The sequence below is a fragment of the Bipolaris sorokiniana genome (genome assembly GCF_000338995.1).
Source record: "Bipolaris sorokiniana ND90Pr unplaced genomic scaffold COCSAscaffold_1, whole genome shotgun sequence".
In the NCBI taxonomy this organism is placed as follows: Eukaryota; Fungi; Ascomycota; class Dothideomycetes; order Pleosporales; family Pleosporaceae; genus Bipolaris; species Bipolaris sorokiniana.
This window is the reverse complement of record NW_006911895.1, coordinates 1,575,647-1,593,042: the sequence shown is the minus strand read 5'-3', so window position 1 is coordinate 1,593,042 and position 17,396 is coordinate 1,575,647. Positions and strand designations below refer to the sequence as shown.

The 17,396-nt window shown below is 52.9% G+C and overlaps 6 protein-coding genes across 6 annotated transcripts; 3 read left to right on the top strand and 3 right to left on the bottom strand.

The window, feature by feature from the left end:
* Positions 1-1,020: 1,020 nt before the first annotated feature.
* Positions 1,021-3,213, bottom strand: COCSADRAFT_32229 (glycoside hydrolase family 15 protein). Its single transcript, XM_007696046.1, has 2 exons — positions 2,590-3,213; positions 1,021-2,535 (listed from the first exon to the last, which is right to left on the bottom strand). The coding sequence occupies exons 1-2, from the start codon at positions 2,873-2,875 to the stop codon at positions 1,247-1,249; spliced, it is 1,575 nt and encodes a 524-aa protein (XP_007694236.1). The 5' UTR covers positions 2,876-3,213; the 3' UTR covers positions 1,021-1,246.
* Positions 3,214-4,030: 817 nt separating this feature from the next.
* COCSADRAFT_177261 (uncharacterized protein) lies at positions 4,031-6,262 on the top strand (the record flags this gene model as incomplete). The annotated part of the gene is made up of 3 exons (XM_007696637.1): positions 4,031-4,471; positions 4,529-5,122; positions 5,174-6,262. 3 exons carry the CDS (start codon positions 4,031-4,033, stop codon positions 6,260-6,262), a joined length of 2,124 nt encoding a protein of 707 aa, XP_007694827.1.
* Positions 6,263-6,794: 532 nt separating this feature from the next.
* Positions 6,795-8,292, bottom strand: COCSADRAFT_21725 (uncharacterized protein; the record flags this gene model as incomplete). Its single annotated transcript, XM_007695882.1, has 4 exons — positions 6,795-7,642; positions 7,714-7,876; positions 7,945-8,153; positions 8,226-8,292. The coding sequence occupies 4 exons, from the start codon at positions 8,290-8,292 to the stop codon at positions 6,795-6,797; spliced, it is 1,287 nt and encodes a 428-aa protein (XP_007694072.1).
* Positions 8,293-9,600: 1,308 nt separating this feature from the next.
* COCSADRAFT_32222 (uncharacterized protein) lies at positions 9,601-10,888 on the top strand. Its single transcript, XM_007696045.1, has 4 exons — positions 9,601-9,809; positions 9,885-10,204; positions 10,259-10,307; positions 10,364-10,888. The coding sequence occupies exons 1-4, from the start codon at positions 9,719-9,721 to the stop codon at positions 10,495-10,497; spliced, it is 594 nt and encodes a 197-aa protein (XP_007694235.1). The 5' UTR covers positions 9,601-9,718; the 3' UTR covers positions 10,498-10,888.
* An 802-nt stretch (positions 10,889-11,690) lies between these two features.
* On the top strand, positions 11,691-14,620 carry COCSADRAFT_131379 (uncharacterized protein; the record flags this gene model as incomplete). Its single annotated transcript, XM_007696636.1, has 3 exons — positions 11,691-11,887; positions 12,037-12,182; positions 12,269-14,620. The coding sequence occupies exons 1-3, from the start codon at positions 11,848-11,850 to the stop codon at positions 14,618-14,620; spliced, it is 2,538 nt and encodes an 845-aa protein (XP_007694826.1). The 5' UTR covers positions 11,691-11,847.
* Positions 14,621-14,758: 138 nt separating this feature from the next.
* COCSADRAFT_155694 (uncharacterized protein) lies at positions 14,759-17,344 on the bottom strand (the record flags this gene model as incomplete). The annotated part of the gene is made up of 2 exons (XM_007696635.1): positions 14,759-16,277; positions 16,329-17,344. 2 exons carry the CDS (start codon positions 17,342-17,344, stop codon positions 14,759-14,761), a joined length of 2,535 nt encoding a protein of 844 aa, XP_007694825.1.
* Between the last annotated feature and the right edge of the window lie 52 nt (positions 17,345-17,396).

Here is a 17,396-nt window from a genome sequence, read left to right as displayed (position 1 = left end):
TTTTGTGAAAATTCCACCCAGTGCTGTATCTTTCCTATTGACCTTGTGTGGCAACTGTAAAGATTTGAGGAGTTGAGAGACGCCACTCTTGTCTGTTTTCAAAGTATCTTGGCATCAACTCTATTCTTACCGTGAAATCTTCAACAGAACCAAATTCCTGTCAAAAAAACTATTGAGAGACTAAACAAAGCAGTAACAGCAAGAGAAAAATCCCCATAGCGAGAGGACAAGATGGTGTCTTTCGAACCAAGACATGTTGCTCGCCGACGACAGTGTTTCAACACTGTCTCACTACAACCTCACGATATATAACCACACTCATCAAATACATTGTGAAAAAAACCTCACAACACAGAGAGATCATATACACACAAAACACTTACACAATGCGATCCTCTCGACCATATATACGATTATCTCCAACCACGATCCTAGAATCCATCAAAAGAGATCTACTGATACACAACCAACAACCCAACACACACACTAAACATCTAACCACTAGATATAATACTCCAAAAAGTCCAAATGTGCCAATACAACTTCGTACACTTCGTAGCCTGCGACCACACGGTCCCAGACAAGGACGTCCCCCTCCACCGTTGCAAGTCGAAGCTGCGCACACTATGGCAGAAGGCTTGCGAACAGTCCAAGACGGAGGTGAGTTCGCAGCCTGGGCTGTGTGAGGACTGTATAGACAAGTTGGAGGGTAAGCTATGAAGATACAGTAAAAGGAGTTACGTGCACAGGGGAAGGAGAGGAAGAAGTTGTGAGGTGAGGTGGGGAAGAGCTACGCTGAATTTTGCGAGCTTGGGTAGAGGAGAGGTAAAAATGGATAGGTGTAGGGCATGGGTATGGAGTTCAGGTATATACAGACTGTATTGGGTTTTTTGCCATCAGACATGGGATGGGATATCATTATGACAAAAATTTCAGGAGTTCTGTACTGCTTTATTGATTCACACATGGAGCATATGTAGAGATAGAGATAGATCACCACTAAAGGTGAAAAAATAAGAATAGTCATTGATACAAAGCGAGGGTATATAGCATTGCATGCTGTGATGCTTTCCAGTAAAAAAAAGAGAAACAGAAAAAAGAAATGTAGTATCCAACTCCACGCTAATAGGTCGTGATTCCAGTCATAAACATCGTGAGTCCATGCTTCTCTTTCACCTTACCAAATGAAGAAAGAAAATGGAAAAACAAGGCACCGTCCCATTCTAAAAACCTCCAACGCGCATGACTAATGCACAGAAATCTTTCTCGCTCTAGCAGCCTGCAAAAACGCACCATAACTCCAAGTCAAATGCTGAGCACCACGCATGTACCCAGTCACACGGTCAAACTGCTCACTCATGCTTCCCTCAGCATCCACATGCGTCTTGACTACTTGGAGGAACTCGTCACCGGTGCTCTGAAGGCGCTCGATGACGGAGTGAAAGAGGGCGTCTGTGGGGCCAAAAGTGCCAACGTCGACATCTAGTGACGAGCTACCGAGGAGAGACTCGTAAAAGGGAAGGCCGACATCGGTAACAGTCAAGTTGCCGGTGGCAGAGATGTGCGAGGCAGTTCGGTACAAAATCTCAGCGGCGGAAGAGGTGCACAGAAACCATGGGTTTCCACCACGATTCGAGTTTCCATAGCCATCGTATACATCTTCGGGATAACGGCCAAGGCCCGTTCCCTGGAACGTGAATTCGTCTACATTGTCATCATCGTCATCCTGATCAGAGGGATTGCTGTTGATGGGGAAGCGGTCGCGCTGGTCCCGAGTCAAAGCAAGTAGAGAAACAAGAATCTCGTCAGACCACGGAGGATACACGACATCATCTTCAGATTGGCTCTTAGGAAGGGCGTGCAAAGAGCCGAGAAGCAGCCCGCAGTCGAGGCCACTCCTCTTGCTCCATAGCGTCTCAACAAGTTGTCCTTTTTGCGCATTCCAGAATTTGCCCAACAGGTTCTCAATATACCCAGCTTGCTTTTGGTACCAGTCCGCCGCACCAAAATCTCCAAAGGTTCTGGCAAGGTGACTGCCTTCCTTCAGACTCCTCGCGCTGACCATGAGGGTGAAGAAGTGCAGGCCCTCGACCTCTTCCCAGAGATCGAATCCCGACTGGTTCCAGAAATGGCTGACATACTCGAGATCTGCTTTGATGATGCTACGAGGGGGCATTTCAGCAGTGTAGAATGAACCAAAAAAGTCTTCGGAGTCAGGAGAGCTCCATAGTGAGGGATGGGATGCGTTGTACTCGCGTAGATAGTGCATGAGCGTCAGTGCGCGAAGGGCCGGCCCATCGCGCTGAGGTCGTCCCCACGAGCCGGTGAATGGCTTGCCATCGACTTGGAACTTGGGCTCACCTAGCCCGGAAAGGTCGTCAAATGTGCCAGACGGGTTTGAGGTGCGCTGGATGTCACCTTGGAGGGAGGTATATGCATCTAGGATGATGGATAGAGAAGACGCGCGCGAGGACGAGGGATCATCGGCATATATGTTGACGAGGGTATCCATGGTGATAGCAGCGTCACGGACCCCTGTGACGAGATTAGTACCAAATGATTGCGGGATGACGTCTGAGAGATACTCACATTGGAACCAGTAGTCCGGACCGTCTTGACTGGGGCTGGCAATGACAGTGCCCTCAGCCACACCTTTCCCTTGGACATTGCTACCTCCAGGCGCAACGTTGGCGAGCAGTTTGTCCAGTGCAATGCGCTCTTCATGCTTTATCCAGGCATCAAGTGTGTCTTGGAGCGGTTGTTGTTGCTGCACACGACTGGAAGCGGCAAAAGTGGCCAGGGAGGGAAGACGAGGTATTGATAGTGTGTAGGCATGGTGGACGAAGCCTGTGAGGAGGAACACGCGAGGGAGCATGATGAGCGCCGGGAATGCCCACTAGGGTGTGGATGGCTGGATGGCTGGCTTGAGACAAAAAAGAAGCTCAGGTCTACTGGCAGCTCATATGGGAGCCTTCAGAGTCGACGATGACGAGGAAGAGAAGCGCGATGTCACGAAGACTAGGCGGTAGCACGCGAAGTTGGGCATAAAGAGTCGTCGGGACCCGTAGGCCATCGACGCCTTCCGTGCGCGCGCCATGCCCCGGACCAGCGACTATGACCGTGTGGATGATGACAGTGGGCCCTCGTGCCAGTGTTAGCGGGCGGCGTGGACGAGTAGGAGGCGGTGGGCGAGGTCGCGCGGACAGTTGCTCGTCCCGATCCAGCTGGCGGATGATGGTGAAAGGACCACACGAGTCACGGCTAGCAACGTCACGCGACCCGCCCTCGTGGATCTGGGGTAGGCGGTAGGCGGTAGGCGGTAGGCAATGCAAGGCACTCAGAGGCTCGACATACGACACACCAGGGTCATGACAGCGCACCACAAAGAAATATGCCCATGGGCCTCGGCATGGAGAAATGACGCTTTCTTTTGCACCTGAAAGAAGGAATGCGCATAGCAAATAGCCTGGCTGCTACCAAAAAACCCATAGCTTTTCCCCGGAATGTACACGCCAAGACGGCTCACCCCATGTCTGGCCCCCGAGCGGCTCTCGGGAATCAAGATGCAGGGCGTTTTGGCCGAAGGTACCCAGCAGTAGACAAATCCCACGAGTACATGTACCTAATACATACATAAATACATACATGTGATAATATGCGACATGGCATATGTGCCGAAGGCTAGAACCTTCCCGGCATGCTCCGAGGTCCGGGTGTGTGAGGACTGCAAGGCGTGAGGGGTACATGGTGTCGGCTACTTGCATGTAACCGCCGCCCAATGAGCATCGGCTATTCCCAATACATGCCTCAAAGTCAACATCATGTACGTGTGTACGCATGTACATTCATCTCGGACTGGTTGAAAGGCATCAAAACAGTCGACTCTGAAACTGTCTCTTGGGCATTGGCCCTATATGCGATGACTGTTTGATCCGGTGAGTTTCCACATCTCACGTTGTCTGATCAGCCAGCCAATCATTCCATGCCGCGTACTTGAAGACGCACGTTCATCATTCACCCCCCATTCAACATGCTCTTACACAAAACGCACTTCCTGCGCACTAACCTGCGTATGCTGCGCAACTCCGGGTACCGGATATGCCAAGCCTCCCTTTCCACGACAGCTAGACGCACCAACTACGACGCTACAATCCAGAACCTGAAGATTGGCTCTCACACCCGTGTCATCTTCCAGGGATTCACTGGGAAACAGGCTACTGCCAATGCAAAAGAGTCGATAGAATGGGGGACAAATGTAGTCGGCGGCGTCAAGCCCAATGGCTCCGGGGAGCATCTGGGACTGCCTGTTCTGCCCTCTGTGAGAGCAGCAATGGAGCAGCTGAAGCCTGATGCAACGGGAATCTATGTTGCAGCGCATCAAGCCACTGCCGCAATTGAAGAAGCAATCGAAGCAGAGGTACCGCTTATCGTCGCAGTGGCTGAGCACATACCATTGCATGATATTATGAGAGTGAGTCAACAGGCTCTGAACAACATGTCAGAGACACAGAGCTGACGCGGCAGTAAGATCCATTCCATGCTGCAATCCCAGTCAAAGTCACGGCTTGTAGGTGCCAATGCCCCGGGAATCATCTCAGCTGTTGGGAAATGTAGGATTGGCTTCCAGCCACTACCAACATTTTCACCTGGTCACATTGGTGTCGTGGCAAAATCTGGCACCCTCTCCTATGAGACTGTAGCATCCTTGACAAGAGCCGGGCTCGGACAGAGTTTATGTATTGCAGTCGGTGGAGATGTGATTGCAGGAACAAACTTTGTAGATGCCCTCAAAGTCTTTGAGCATGATCAGGACACCGAGGCTATTATTATCGTAGGTGAACTCGGTGGCACAACCGAAGAAGAGGCTGCGGATTGGATCAGAGATTATAGAAAGCGTGTGAAAGATCCCAAACCCATTGCCGCTGTCATTGGAGGCTTCCAGGCACCACATGGCAAGGTCATGGGCCATGCTGGAGCGTGGGTTGGCCTTGGAGAAGGCACCGCAGAGGCAAAATATAAGGCACTCGAGAGTGCTGGGGTGACTATGGTTGATCATCCTGCGAAATTTGGTGGGGTGATGAAAAGCATTCTTGCAAAGTCTGGTCGCAATGTTGGGAAGATTGTAGGCCCACACTTGTCAAAGTACTCTCCATTATGTTTTAACTTGTTACAGGAACAGTCAGCAGCTCAGCAACGCCGTTCATATCACACATCTTCAAACCGAAGGCCAGCCATAAGCTCCTCTAAAACAGGTTCCCCATTCACACAAAAGCGCTCCCTCCACCTTTCCAGAGAGCAATCCACAGCCCTCCTCGAATCCTTCAATATCAACCTCACCATACCCCCAGAAGGCTCACCATCAACCCACTACCTAGGCATTTCTCCCGACCGCTCCAGCCGCTCTCCCTCCATCATTGCCGCCCCAACAGCCAACCCCTCCAAACTGGCCCACCGCATTCGCCGTTTCCCCTTTGACTACCGCACAGGACCCACTCCATCTGTCATTGCCGCCGCAACAGCGCACATGCAACTCTCAGCGCTACCACCAAAATCCAAATCACAACTTGTCCAAACCATCCACAACCTATGGAACCTCTACACATCCAAAGAAGCCATAGACGCCCACGTCAAACTCGCTCTATCCGTCGAATCCGACAGCCTCCTCTTCTACGACCCCTACCTCTTCTTCGACGATGCAGCCTTCAAATCCGGCAACCGCCAGTCCGACCTCCACGCTCTACGCGATCAGACAGCAATAAGTGCTACCGACCGAGAGGCAGAAGAGGCAGGAATCGTCTACATTCCTCTTGAATCACCTAGTAGTAGTTCCGACTCAAGTCCTAAGAATCTAGTCGGCACCCTAGTCAACGGCGCAGGCCTCGCCCTCAACGTCCTCGACACCCTCGCCCTGCGCCTCACACCTACCACATCCGCTGCCAATTTCCTTGATACGGGCGGCAAAGCTACGTCTGCGACTATCAAAACGAGTTTCAAGCTTCTCCTCGCTGATCCGCGCGTCAGCGTTGTTTTCGTGAATATTTTCGGGGGACTGACGCTCTGCGATATGATTGCTGAGGGAATCATCATGGCGTTTAGGGATGTAGGGGTGGAGAAACCGGTTGTGGTGCGGTTGAGGGGCACGAATGAGGAGAAGGGGCAGAAGGTGCTCGAGCAGGCCAAACTGCCGATTTATGTTTTTGATGATTATGAGGAGGCGGTGGGGAAGGTGGGGGAGTTGGTTGGTAAGGCTGTGAATGCGTAGAGAAAGAGAGAGGAAGGATGAGATTAAAATGATTAGATTCGTCGCAGTCACACACTCTCGCTCGCCCGTTTTCCCCCTTCCAGTCCCAAATACCCCACCCATTGCGAATAAACATTGTGCCGCTGCGTCCGGAATTTCCCCTTCCTTCCACATCCACCGCCATTGGCCCTGTTCTACGCAAAAGCATGGGGGACGACATACGTAACAAAAAACCAAATCACAAAAAACCTCTCGCATACGCCATGGAAGCTCAAAAAAAGGTGTAGTACATCGGAGTATAAAAAATAAGAGTTATCTCCAGGGCCGGAAGAAAGTGGGGAAGAAGGAAGGGGAGGCACATTCCAAACGATGGATCGAAAAAACCAAAGTAACCCAAAACATATCGCAGAAATTCGTTTGACAGTAAGTTGGAAAAAAAGGAAGATGGCCGGAGGGAATATAAAGATGACATTATACAAAGTATTGGAATGCGGTTCTGTCAGAAAGTTAGTTATGTGCGCTTGAATGGTTGGTTCTAAAGATGGATAAAAACTTACCCAATCGCTGCCATGACTCCCAGACCAACAAGTGCCCTCCGTGTCACTTTTTCCTTGGTCATCTTTTGTTCGGTCGTGTACGCCTTTTTGGCGAGCTTGTTGAGGCGCTCCTCGGCCAAATCTTCCTCGTCTAGCACTTCTTCGATTCCGCGCTTCGACGACCGCGTGACCGATGGCGAGCCGCCCTCGAGTTTCTGTGCTTCGGCAACCATGCGCTTGGCCTCCTCAATCATGGCCGTTGGGTCTTCGGGCTCGGGGAGTGCGGCGTGGTCGTGTGGCACATCGACCGTGACGCTGGTGCTGGTCTTTTCCGTGTCGCCATTCGTCTCAACGGTTTGCTTCACTTCAATGTGAACTGTGCCCTCCTGGACCTCGAGCTCTGGCTTCTTTTCAGCATCCAGCGCCGCCTCGACTTCTTGCTCCACCTCTTTCACCTCGCCCTCGATCGATGACGCAATCGACTCGTCAGGCGCTATGCGCCTGGCGATGCTGTTTTGAAGCGCAGTTGACGGGGTGACAGCCTCAATAGGCCTGAACATGTCATCTGCATGGGTAGCCTCTGGCTTCATAGCGCTTCTTGTCGACCGGCCCTTTCGCGGGGTCGCGTACTTGCGGCCTGGGGGGGTCATGGCCTTGCTGGGTGAGACTGATCGGGCCGAGCGCGCGCGAGTTTGGCGAAAGCCAAATGTAGGAAGAGTGGCCGGCTGGGCGTTTGCGACATCGAATCTGGGAGGCATTTGGATGGGGGTGTTTGATTTATCCTTGCCACCCTTTTCGATGGGCGCGGGGTCGAGGAGCGCCTCTATCCAGTGGCGCATCGAGTACTCCTCGGACAAGGCCAGAGCTAAGCGAATCGTGTCAGATGTCCATCATTTGCGGATTGAGGGATTTTTCATATTCAAAGAAAAAACTTACCCTCCTCTGGCGAAATCCAAACACTTCCGGCTACCTCCTCGTCACCAGCTGAAGGGAATGTCTTCTGGTACTTGCGTTCGAGATCCTCTTCCTGGAGCGAAGCCCAGGGGAACGCAGCCTTGAACATTCCAGTCGCACTGATGTAACCGTCGCTACTACGTCGCTGTTTGTCGCGTTAGTCGTCGACTGCGCTCAGGGCAATGCGCTTGCTGATTGTTTTGCATGGCGTACCATCAAGAAATATGACTCTGGGAAAGCGGACATGCGATTTCGCGAAAAGATGCCGGATCCCGTAAGATCCTTTGGCAGCGGAACCCTGAGGTGCGCGTAGTCGAAAGTGCCCATGTTTTCGAGCTTTGTCGCGTTGGTAATACCCGAGACGCCAGCCTTGACACCCAAGTTTGTTTGTCCCAAGCGACGTCTTTCAATGAGAATCTCGACTGGGCGATCTTGTCAGTCGCGTTGCTAGATGAAGGAGATGAGAAGCGACGCGATGCGCGACGTGTACGTACTGGCCGTCGAGTCGGTGGGCTCAAGGAGCGGGTTCTTCCTTTCGGGGAGGACGCGATCAACAACCATTTTGGCGAAGTCTTGGGGGGGTTGTCTTGGAAGAGGATATTACAATGGATGTATGGGAGGTGCGGCGCGCAGCGCTTGGGGTATCGCGAAAATATTGCGAGGAAATAAGAGTGCGTGTTGCGCGTGCGATCGACGTGATGATGAAAGAGTGCGTAGTTGCGACAGAGGCGAACAGACAGACAGGCAGAAGCGATGGGGGTGCTATCCCTGTGCACTAGCGCTGCCCACGCCCAGTCTAGCCACACCCGGGCAATGTTGTCGCGCTCATCAGACTTTGGCAGCGGCCTTGTTATTACGTTCTTTTGGAGCGCTTTTTCTAGAGTATTGCTATATTAGTGCTGCTGCCGATTGGCCTTGAAGACATTTCTTCTGCCCATTGCAGGCCCGATGAAGTGTCGTGCAGATTGGATGCGCTGCTTTGAGACGAGGGCCACTAGATCACGCGTTTGCCCTGTCGTTACGCGCTATGTACATATCCATACACAAACACACAAACATGCCAACGTACAATGAACGTCCATACACTGGCAAGCTCCCTTTGTCTGCCCCAGGCCGCTAACACTGCGCCACCCGACAGCAGCCTGACATCCACATCCAAGCATTACGGCGCCTCGCACGGTATCAGATCTGTCACCCTAGCCCTCCAGATATATAGCAGCATCTAAGTAGGTATATACTTATACATACAGGTTAATGCATCTGGGCAGTCATCCATGGACCTGGCAATATCAGCATTCAACAGGCCACTGCTCTGTCCCAGCATCAGCCCGGTATCGGTCGGCAAAGCTGAAGCAAAGAGCAGCAATGCGAAGCAGCCATGAACATAAGCAGTCATCTGAAGCGAGCGATCCCCATGACCTGCAGGGCATAATCCCCATCGCATCCAGATAATATCTCCGAATTGGTAGCCAGAGGCTGTCTGCGACCAACTGCGCTAAACACGTCACCCTGGCGCTCTGGCGTCGACGGGCCAAAGGCAATTGGCAGCGCGTCGACAGCAGCAGTGGCTTGAAGGCCTGATGTTGCTTTTTCTCGTCTGTGTGAACGCGCGGGGTCGTGTCTCTGCACCGCTGTGAGACGTCTTCGTCCTCAGCACGCTCGTCGTCTCTTCTCTCGCTGGCCCCCTAGAGGACTGTGCATCATGCACTCGTGTCGCAGCACGAGTCTGGATGGCATGCGACGTATCAAAGGGATCCACCATCCACCCAGCGACGCGGCAGGCCCCGCCAGGAACCAGGCGCCTTAGCCGCTTTGAGCTGCTGGAGCGGTGAAAGTGCCCCGCTAACTTCGAGGCTCAACATGAGGCCGCGCCTACTTGGGCCCCTCATCCCTCCAATTGACCCTGAACTTCTCCACAAACATTCTCTCGCCGCCTGTTGCCAGCCACACACAACCACCCATCCCTCTCCATCCAACCACACCCGCCATGGCCGACCACGCAGACGACCTCCACGCCGAGCAGACCGAGGGCTTCAAGGTCGGAGAGAAGAAGACAATCGACGAGTACCAGAAGCTGGGTACGTGGCACCCCCATCGCGCGGCTAGCCCATACAAACAGCTTGACAACACTTGCTGACCTTCGACCGCCACAGACCAAAATGATGAGTCTCTGCAAAAGTGGAAGGCGTCCCTTGGGCTTGGCCAGGGCAAGGACATCTCCGACCCCAACGACCCCCGCAAGTGTATCATTCTATCCCTTGGTCTCGAGGTAGAGGGCCGCGACGACATCATCATCGACCTGCGTGCTCCTGGTGCCCTCGAGCAGCTCGAGAAGAAGCCCTTCACCATCAAGGAAGGTGCAAGTTTCCGCATGAAGGCACAGTTCAAGGTCCAGCACGAGATTCTGGCAGGTCTTAAGTACCTCCAGAAGGTGACCCGCATGGGTGCTAGCGCCAAACTGCAGGAGATGATGGTGCCTATCCTTACCAGGCTCGTACATCTACACATACGCTGACCATCACAACAGGGCTCATACGGCCCCAACACTGAGGAGAAGCCGTTTTACGAGAAGAAGTGTACGTGTCCCATTTCGACAAAAACTGCCACGTCACTCTGCTAACTCTTCCTCCAGTCGAGCCCGAAACAGCTCCCTCTGGCATGCTTGGTCGCGGCCACTACACAGCCCTCTCCAAGTTCGTCGACGACGACAACCAGGTCCACCTGCAGTTCAAGTGGTCTTTCGACATCAAGAAGGACTGGTCATAGGCAATCGGCTAAGTCGGCGTGTTGGAAAAGGGTTGTATTGTCGTACTGCGCAACACAGCAGCCTCTTTTAGTTGGAAGCGGTGGATATCCAGAGTGCTTGAACTCCCACGAAGTAACGAAGCGACGGCTGACGGTCGACCGTTTGGACGGATACACCAATCCGACCAGATATCGATCTTATAGCTTTGAAAGAATCAAAATTTTCAGGACCTTTTACATCTCGTTCCGTCCTTGACTCGAATGTGCTTGATGTTTCTCGAGCTGGTCGAAGTGAAACCATCTGCTTGCAATCCTCTTCACCTTGACGGTCCGACCCGCCCATGCTTTTCCACTGCTTCCAGAACCAAATCTCCTTGCTGAAACATTGAGAATGGATACTTCTTGCTCCCATGGATCTCCAATGATAGCTTCGCGTCGAGTCTCGTGCTCAGTATCTATTTCAACGTCCTCTTCGGCAGGGGCTGCAGAAGTATCATAGTTTCCTTCACACTCGACTATATGGAGTTGAACGCCAGTATTCAGTGCAGCGTCGGCCGCTGTAGCAAAGCATCGTGACAATCCCTGGGCGGAGAAAGATGGCGTTGGTGCGTGCAGCGCCAGTGGATTTACTAACACGACCCTTTCCTTTGATTTGGTCTCAGCTATGGGTTCAGCCGCAGTATGGCCATATGCAGTCAAGTAGGCGAGCAGTGCCTGTACAGATGGACAGAAAGCAAGTCTGACGTGTCGGCTCGTGAATAAGTTGTGGAGCGAAGGCGCAAGCAGTCGCTCTAGCTCGTCTGTGGCTGGCTCGCCGCAACTCTGCCGCAATGAAGTAGCAAGGTACTCCAAGAAAGATTCCTGGCTGGAGCAGATAACTAACAAGGTCGGACTTGTGCTGGACTGGGTAGTCAGGACATAGCGGAGGAACCCAAGTAGTGTTAGCGGATGGAGTACCGTCGGCGTCGGCGACATGGCAGATGGAGTGTCGAATAAGTTCTGGCTGCCATGTGCCCGTTGGAGCGCGATGTCGATGTCTGCTGCTGCTGCTGTTGTGTGGCGCCGAATACTCTAGGTGTACGTATTACCATGTAGGTTACCAAAAGCCATGGACGGTCAGCACGGGCTGCAAGTGCCAATCGGCGGCTGTACCCGCTCCCCGATTCACACCCCACCACCGTTGTTGTCCATGGCTCCAACTGCCGCAGCGCATGCACGCTGCCACGGATCATCACAACCTCGACGCCCAGAGCCTTTGCTGCCCATACCCTACCTGACTCTGCATAGCCGGCCTCCCGTCTGTCGGCAAAGACGAATCGAGTCGTGGGCTCCCGGAAGCAACGCACACCTCCCCGGGCCTAAGTCGCTGTCATGGAGTCCATCAGTCGCATATCGAGCTTGTTGGAGACAGGTATGGCGCCTTTCTTAATTTTCTCCTCTTACACATCCATCGCATCTTGTGTGTCTTTGCGATTTGTACTCGACGGGTCTTGAACATGTAATCGCCTCGCTCGTCCACTATGCATCCATCCAGCTTTGCTCACTGGTCTCTTTCTACAGCCCGCGACCTTACCCTCGAAGCCGCCCGCGATGCCAGCAATGTCCGCCGAGCGCCCACAAGAGAACTGCCCTCGAGCCAACTCAAGAAGCTTCTCGACAGCCGATCCGAGCGCGATGTCTTGGAGGGACTCCGGAGAGTAATCACTGTATACCAACCCCACCATGAATTCGAGCCATCTCAGCAGACATGGCACGCGTTGGGACGTGTAGTAACTGACTATAGTTCCTCTAGATGTCCTACCGACAACCTCCTGCGCAAACACTGCCTTTCTTCTCCAACGTAATCAAGAATGTCGCCTCGCCCTCGCTTCAGGTCAAGAAGCTCGTTTACATATACCTCCTCCAGCATGCCGAGCACGAGCCAGATACCGCTCTCCTTTCAATCAATACCATTCAAAAGTCGCTTACGGATACAAATCCTCAATTGCGCGCATTGGCGTTACGAGTCATGTCGAGCATACGGGTCCCCGTAATTAGCCAGATTGTGAGTCTGGGAATCAAGCGCGGTACTGGAGATATGTCGCCATACGTAAGGAGGGCAGCAGCTTTGGCGATACCAAAATGTTACAGACTGGACCCCAACACCGAACCCCAGCTGCTGGAGCACCTGTCGACATTGTTGGGAGACAAACAGTACTTTGTGACTGGAGCCGCTGTAGCATCGTTCCTAGAGCTGTGTCCGGATCGCTTAGACCTCATACACCCGCATTACCGCGCCTTGGTACGGAAGCTAGTCGACATGGACGAATGGGGACAGTTGGCTACACTGCGATTGATGATGGTCTATGCACGGAAATGCTTTCCCAGAAAGACGAGAAAAGTCAAGAAGGCGGCTGGCGCTAAAACGAATAGCAAACCTTCGCAGTCCACAAAAGGATTTTATGATGATTCTGAGAGCGAATCTGAAAAATACGAGCAAGAACAGGACATGGAGGAAATTGCTGTACTGGATCCTGATCTCGAATTGTTGCTAAAAGGCTGCCAGTCGTTGCTCCAATCCCGAAACGCTGCCGTGGTGATAGCGGTAGCCCGAACTTACTTGTATCTCGGTACACCCGAGTACCTGACCCAAGCCATCGGGCCGTTGATCTCTCTGCTGCGATCTGCTGCCGACATCCAGCACGTAGCGTTGTATAACATTGTACAGGTCTGCTTGGCACATCCTGAGCCATTTGTAAAGTACTACACACACTTCTTGGTGCGATCAACAGATGCACCGCACATATGGCAGCTGAAGCTCGAGCTGCTCACCTTGATATTTCCTCACGCCCATATGAGATTGCAAAGCTTAATACTTGCCGAGCTCAGCCACTTTTCACATTCTGGCAGTTTAGACCCAGCACTAGTCAAAGAGTCTGTACGCGCAATTGGACGCTGCTCGCAAAGCCCTGCGACCAGCCCGCAGACCTCGGCCAGATGTCTTAAACTACTGCTAAAACACATTGGATCTGCCGATGCCCATTTGGTAGCGGAGTCGCTGGAAGTCATCCGACACTTGATTCAACGCGACCCAAATGCCCATCGCACTACTGTTATCCGGTTAGCAAAGCATTTGGATGCAGCCACCAGTCCTCAAGCTCGCGCCAGCATCATTTGGCTAGTCGGCGAATTCGCCGGCTTGGATCCGGAGAACAATATTGCTGCAGATGTCCTCCGTATTCTTGTCAAAGGCTTTGCAGATGAGGCTGAGCCAGCCAAACTTCAGATTGTGCTGTTGGCAGCCAAGGTCTATGTCCATCATTTGACAGCCAATCCGCCCCCAGAGCCCAAAGTGGAGGAGCCCAAACCGAGCTCTTCCCTAATCGACGAATTTCAAGAGGAACAAGGCGGGTTCAGAGACGAGCATCTTGATGCACTCGCCCAGAACAACGAGCCTCAAGAGGAGAAACCACATATTATTGAGGCACTGTACGAGTATGTTCTCTTGTTAGTAAGATACGATACTTCGTATGACCTTCGTGACCGTGCTCGCGTTTACAAAGCACTACTGGCGACACCTACCTCGACACAGTTGGCTTCGCTCCTGCTTCTGGCACCCAAGCCGGTGCCACATATTCCCAGCCCAAGTGAAACGCGGAAAGGCTATGTTCTGGGAAGCGCCAGTCTAGTAGTTGGTGATGAAGGCGGTGTTGGAGGACTCAAAGGATACGAAGACTTGCCGCGCTGGGTCAAGGAAGGAAATGAGCCAGATCCCGCACTCCGTGACGAAGCCGCGACTTCATCTTCTTCAAATTACGTGTCGGCGTATGAAACTGCAAGGAATATGTCGGCAGCTGAGAGACTGGACGCAGCGGCGGGCAGTAGCGGTAGAATGACCGCAGACAACACAATGAGTCCAAGAGGCCTGAATGGGATTGGTGGAGATGGAGGTTTCGGCGGGGTGCCTAAAGCGCCGCTCAAGGAGAAGACACTCGACGACTGGCTGGCGGAAGAAGAAGGAGAAGATGACGATGAAGAAACCGAGACGGAGAGTGAGGAAGAGACGGACGCAGAGGAAGAAGAGAGTGAGGGCGAGAGCGAATACGAGACGGACAGTGAGGACGAGGAGACTGATGATGAGCGAGGTAATCTCATCAAGCAGTAGTCCAGTCCATTTGAAAAGAGAGTAAGCAAGACGTGATACAAGTTTTTTCATGGACAAGGCCATGAATTACGCTCTTCTTGCGTAGCTATTCAGAACTGAAGACAAGAACCCAAAAAAAAGAAGTTGACTAAAGCCACCTCAAAGCTTTGCCATATTCCCCCTCTTCCGCATACTCTTTGTCTTCGTCTCTGCCCTCTGTCCCTCCCCTCCCAACTCCACCCCTTCACCCTCGGAAACAACCGCACTAGCATCCTCCCACAGACCCTTGGCCACAAGATCCACAAGCCCCAAAACCCTATTCTGCACCGTCGCCCCATCTCTCCGGTTCTTGCCCTCGCGCCTACTCGCACTAATCCTCTCTGCAAACCGCCACAACGGGCCATCCGCCACTATACTCCCGCTACCATCCGTTTTCCGCTGCGGCACCCACTCATCCGCGAGCCGTATACCCAGGGCATTCTTATTCTTCTTCGCCGCTCCCTCGCCATTGCGGGGCCGGGCAACAACAATCATGCCCTCCTCTTGGAACCTCGTGTAAGCGTTCTTCAGCGTTTCCTTGTTCACAGCTTCGAAGTAGGAGAGGTCGCCTTGGTGGTAGAGGGTTTTGCCGAGGAGTTGGGCGTGGTCTTGAGTTTTCTTTTGGTCGAGCCATTTTGGGGACTGAGGTGTTGATGATGGTGACGATGATAAAGGGGGTGTAAGCATCATTAGGCTTATTGCGCCGAGCCAGGCGGCTTCGATAAAAGGCCAGATGAGGAAGCAGTAGAAGTCGTAGTTTTCGCGGCCCTGAGCGCGTTCGGTGGGGGAGAGCTCAATCCATTCGATTTTCGATTCGGTAGACGAGCAGGAGGAAGGGGTTTCTGGGGAGGAGGAAGGTTCTGGGGAGGAGCGGGTTAGGGTTATGACGTCGTCTTTTTCGAGGCCGAGGAGGGTTTTGGAGAGGTTGGTGTCGAGACCTTCGGTGGGGAAGATGAATTCGCCGCGGAAGAGCTGGGAGAGGAAATGGACTTGGGCGCGTAGGTCAGTGTATGACATGCGTTGGTACTCGGGCCCGCCGCCCTGCTTGACGTGTGTGTATAGTGCTGCGCTGACGAGACTTTGCAAGATGAACAAGTGGATGGTCATATTGCGGTAGAAAGAGAGCTGGAATCGATCGACGGCGTAAAATGTGTCTTCTGGGAGGTCAGGTACAAGGCCGACGAGCCCTGGGCCGAGCACTTCAAGTGCGCGGTCGACGACAACGCTGGTGGGGAGATTGCCAAAGTGTGCTACGCGGCCCCCTTGGGCTCGCACACGGTCACTAAGCCATTCTACGCGTCGGATGAGTTCAGTTTTGCCGACACCACGGCCGCGAAGAGTGAGCAGGACGGTGCCTACCAACGCCGTAGGCATGACGACTGAGACGTCATTGATTTCCGACAGCACTTTGTACCCCAGCGTGCGGAGGATACGGAGTCGATCTTCTTTGGTATCGATTTCTTGGGGAAGCTTGGAGAAGCGATCGCGTTGTTGGGTAATGAACGACTTGAGAGACCAGGGCTCGTGGAAACGGACGTCTACACGGCCAAGCTTGAGCGAGAGGACGGACGAAGCAGACAAGAAATCCATGAGATTTTCTTTCGGCTTTGGCTGGCCGAGGAGCTCGCTAATATACGAGCTGTTCACTGTTAGTATCCATGTTCATCTTTGAGAAATTTCGCAGACTTACTCAACCTCAATGACCTTGTCATACTGCGTTGAAACCGGACAAATTATGGCATCGTCTACCCGGCCACTGGCAACACTATCCAGCATGTAACTCAAGATGCCAAACTTTGGTGGCAGCAGCTTGCCTGTTCGACTCCGGCCTCCTTCGACGAAGCACTCAAGGTTATAACCACATCGCAACAGAGTATCTATGTATGCCTGAACCAGCGTGATATACAATTGATCGTCTCCGAAGCTCCGTCGTATCCACATGGCGCCTGCATGTTGAAGAAATGAACCCACAACTGGAAAGTTTAAGTTGTCGCCAGCTACAACGGTGGGCAGGGCAAGACCAAGCCTGTAGCAGATAATCTGGAGAGAAACATAGTCGACATGGGAGCGATGGCAAGGCAGGAATATGATCGAGTGCTTGTCCTTGGCGGCTTTTTCAGCTACCGCGCGTAACCGCAAGACTTCCTCGCTTGAAACGTGAACACCCTGATGGTATGCCCTGGTGAGGAGCTGAGTTGCAAAGTAGTATGCACCTCTTATAAAAGGCCTGCTCTCCATTTTGCATATCATCGAGTCTGTCCACCCCTCGCTGACCTGCATGAGTGACTCTTCAATCTCGGCCCTCCTCTTGGACTTTCTATCTTCGTCGTTTAGCAATCCCTGCTTGGCTTCAACCTCAATTCTCTTGTCCGCCAGTTCACGTATTTTGGTGATGAGCATTGGGCTGCTCAGCACCCTTCCTTTCATATCTTCACTGAAGCCCGAGTAAAACTCTGGCTGGCCAATGTGGTGATCAAAAGAACGCCATCCTGTTCCAGAGAAGTGAAGCGACACTTCGCGCAAAAAGTCCAGAGGCGAGGAGCGGAAGCGCGCGAAGCTGTGTATGAGGCCGCGATCGGGCGACTCATTGTAGCCGGCTGCGTGGAGATGCACATTGTCGTCTGCTGTTATGCTGAGGTCGGGAGCTTGTTCAGAGGTAGACGAGGGTGAAGCTTGAGGGCTCTGCACCTCGTCTGAGCGGGTCATGGTGTCCAGAGGGCAGGAGGTAGCTGATGCGCCGGGCGGAGATGCGTCTCGT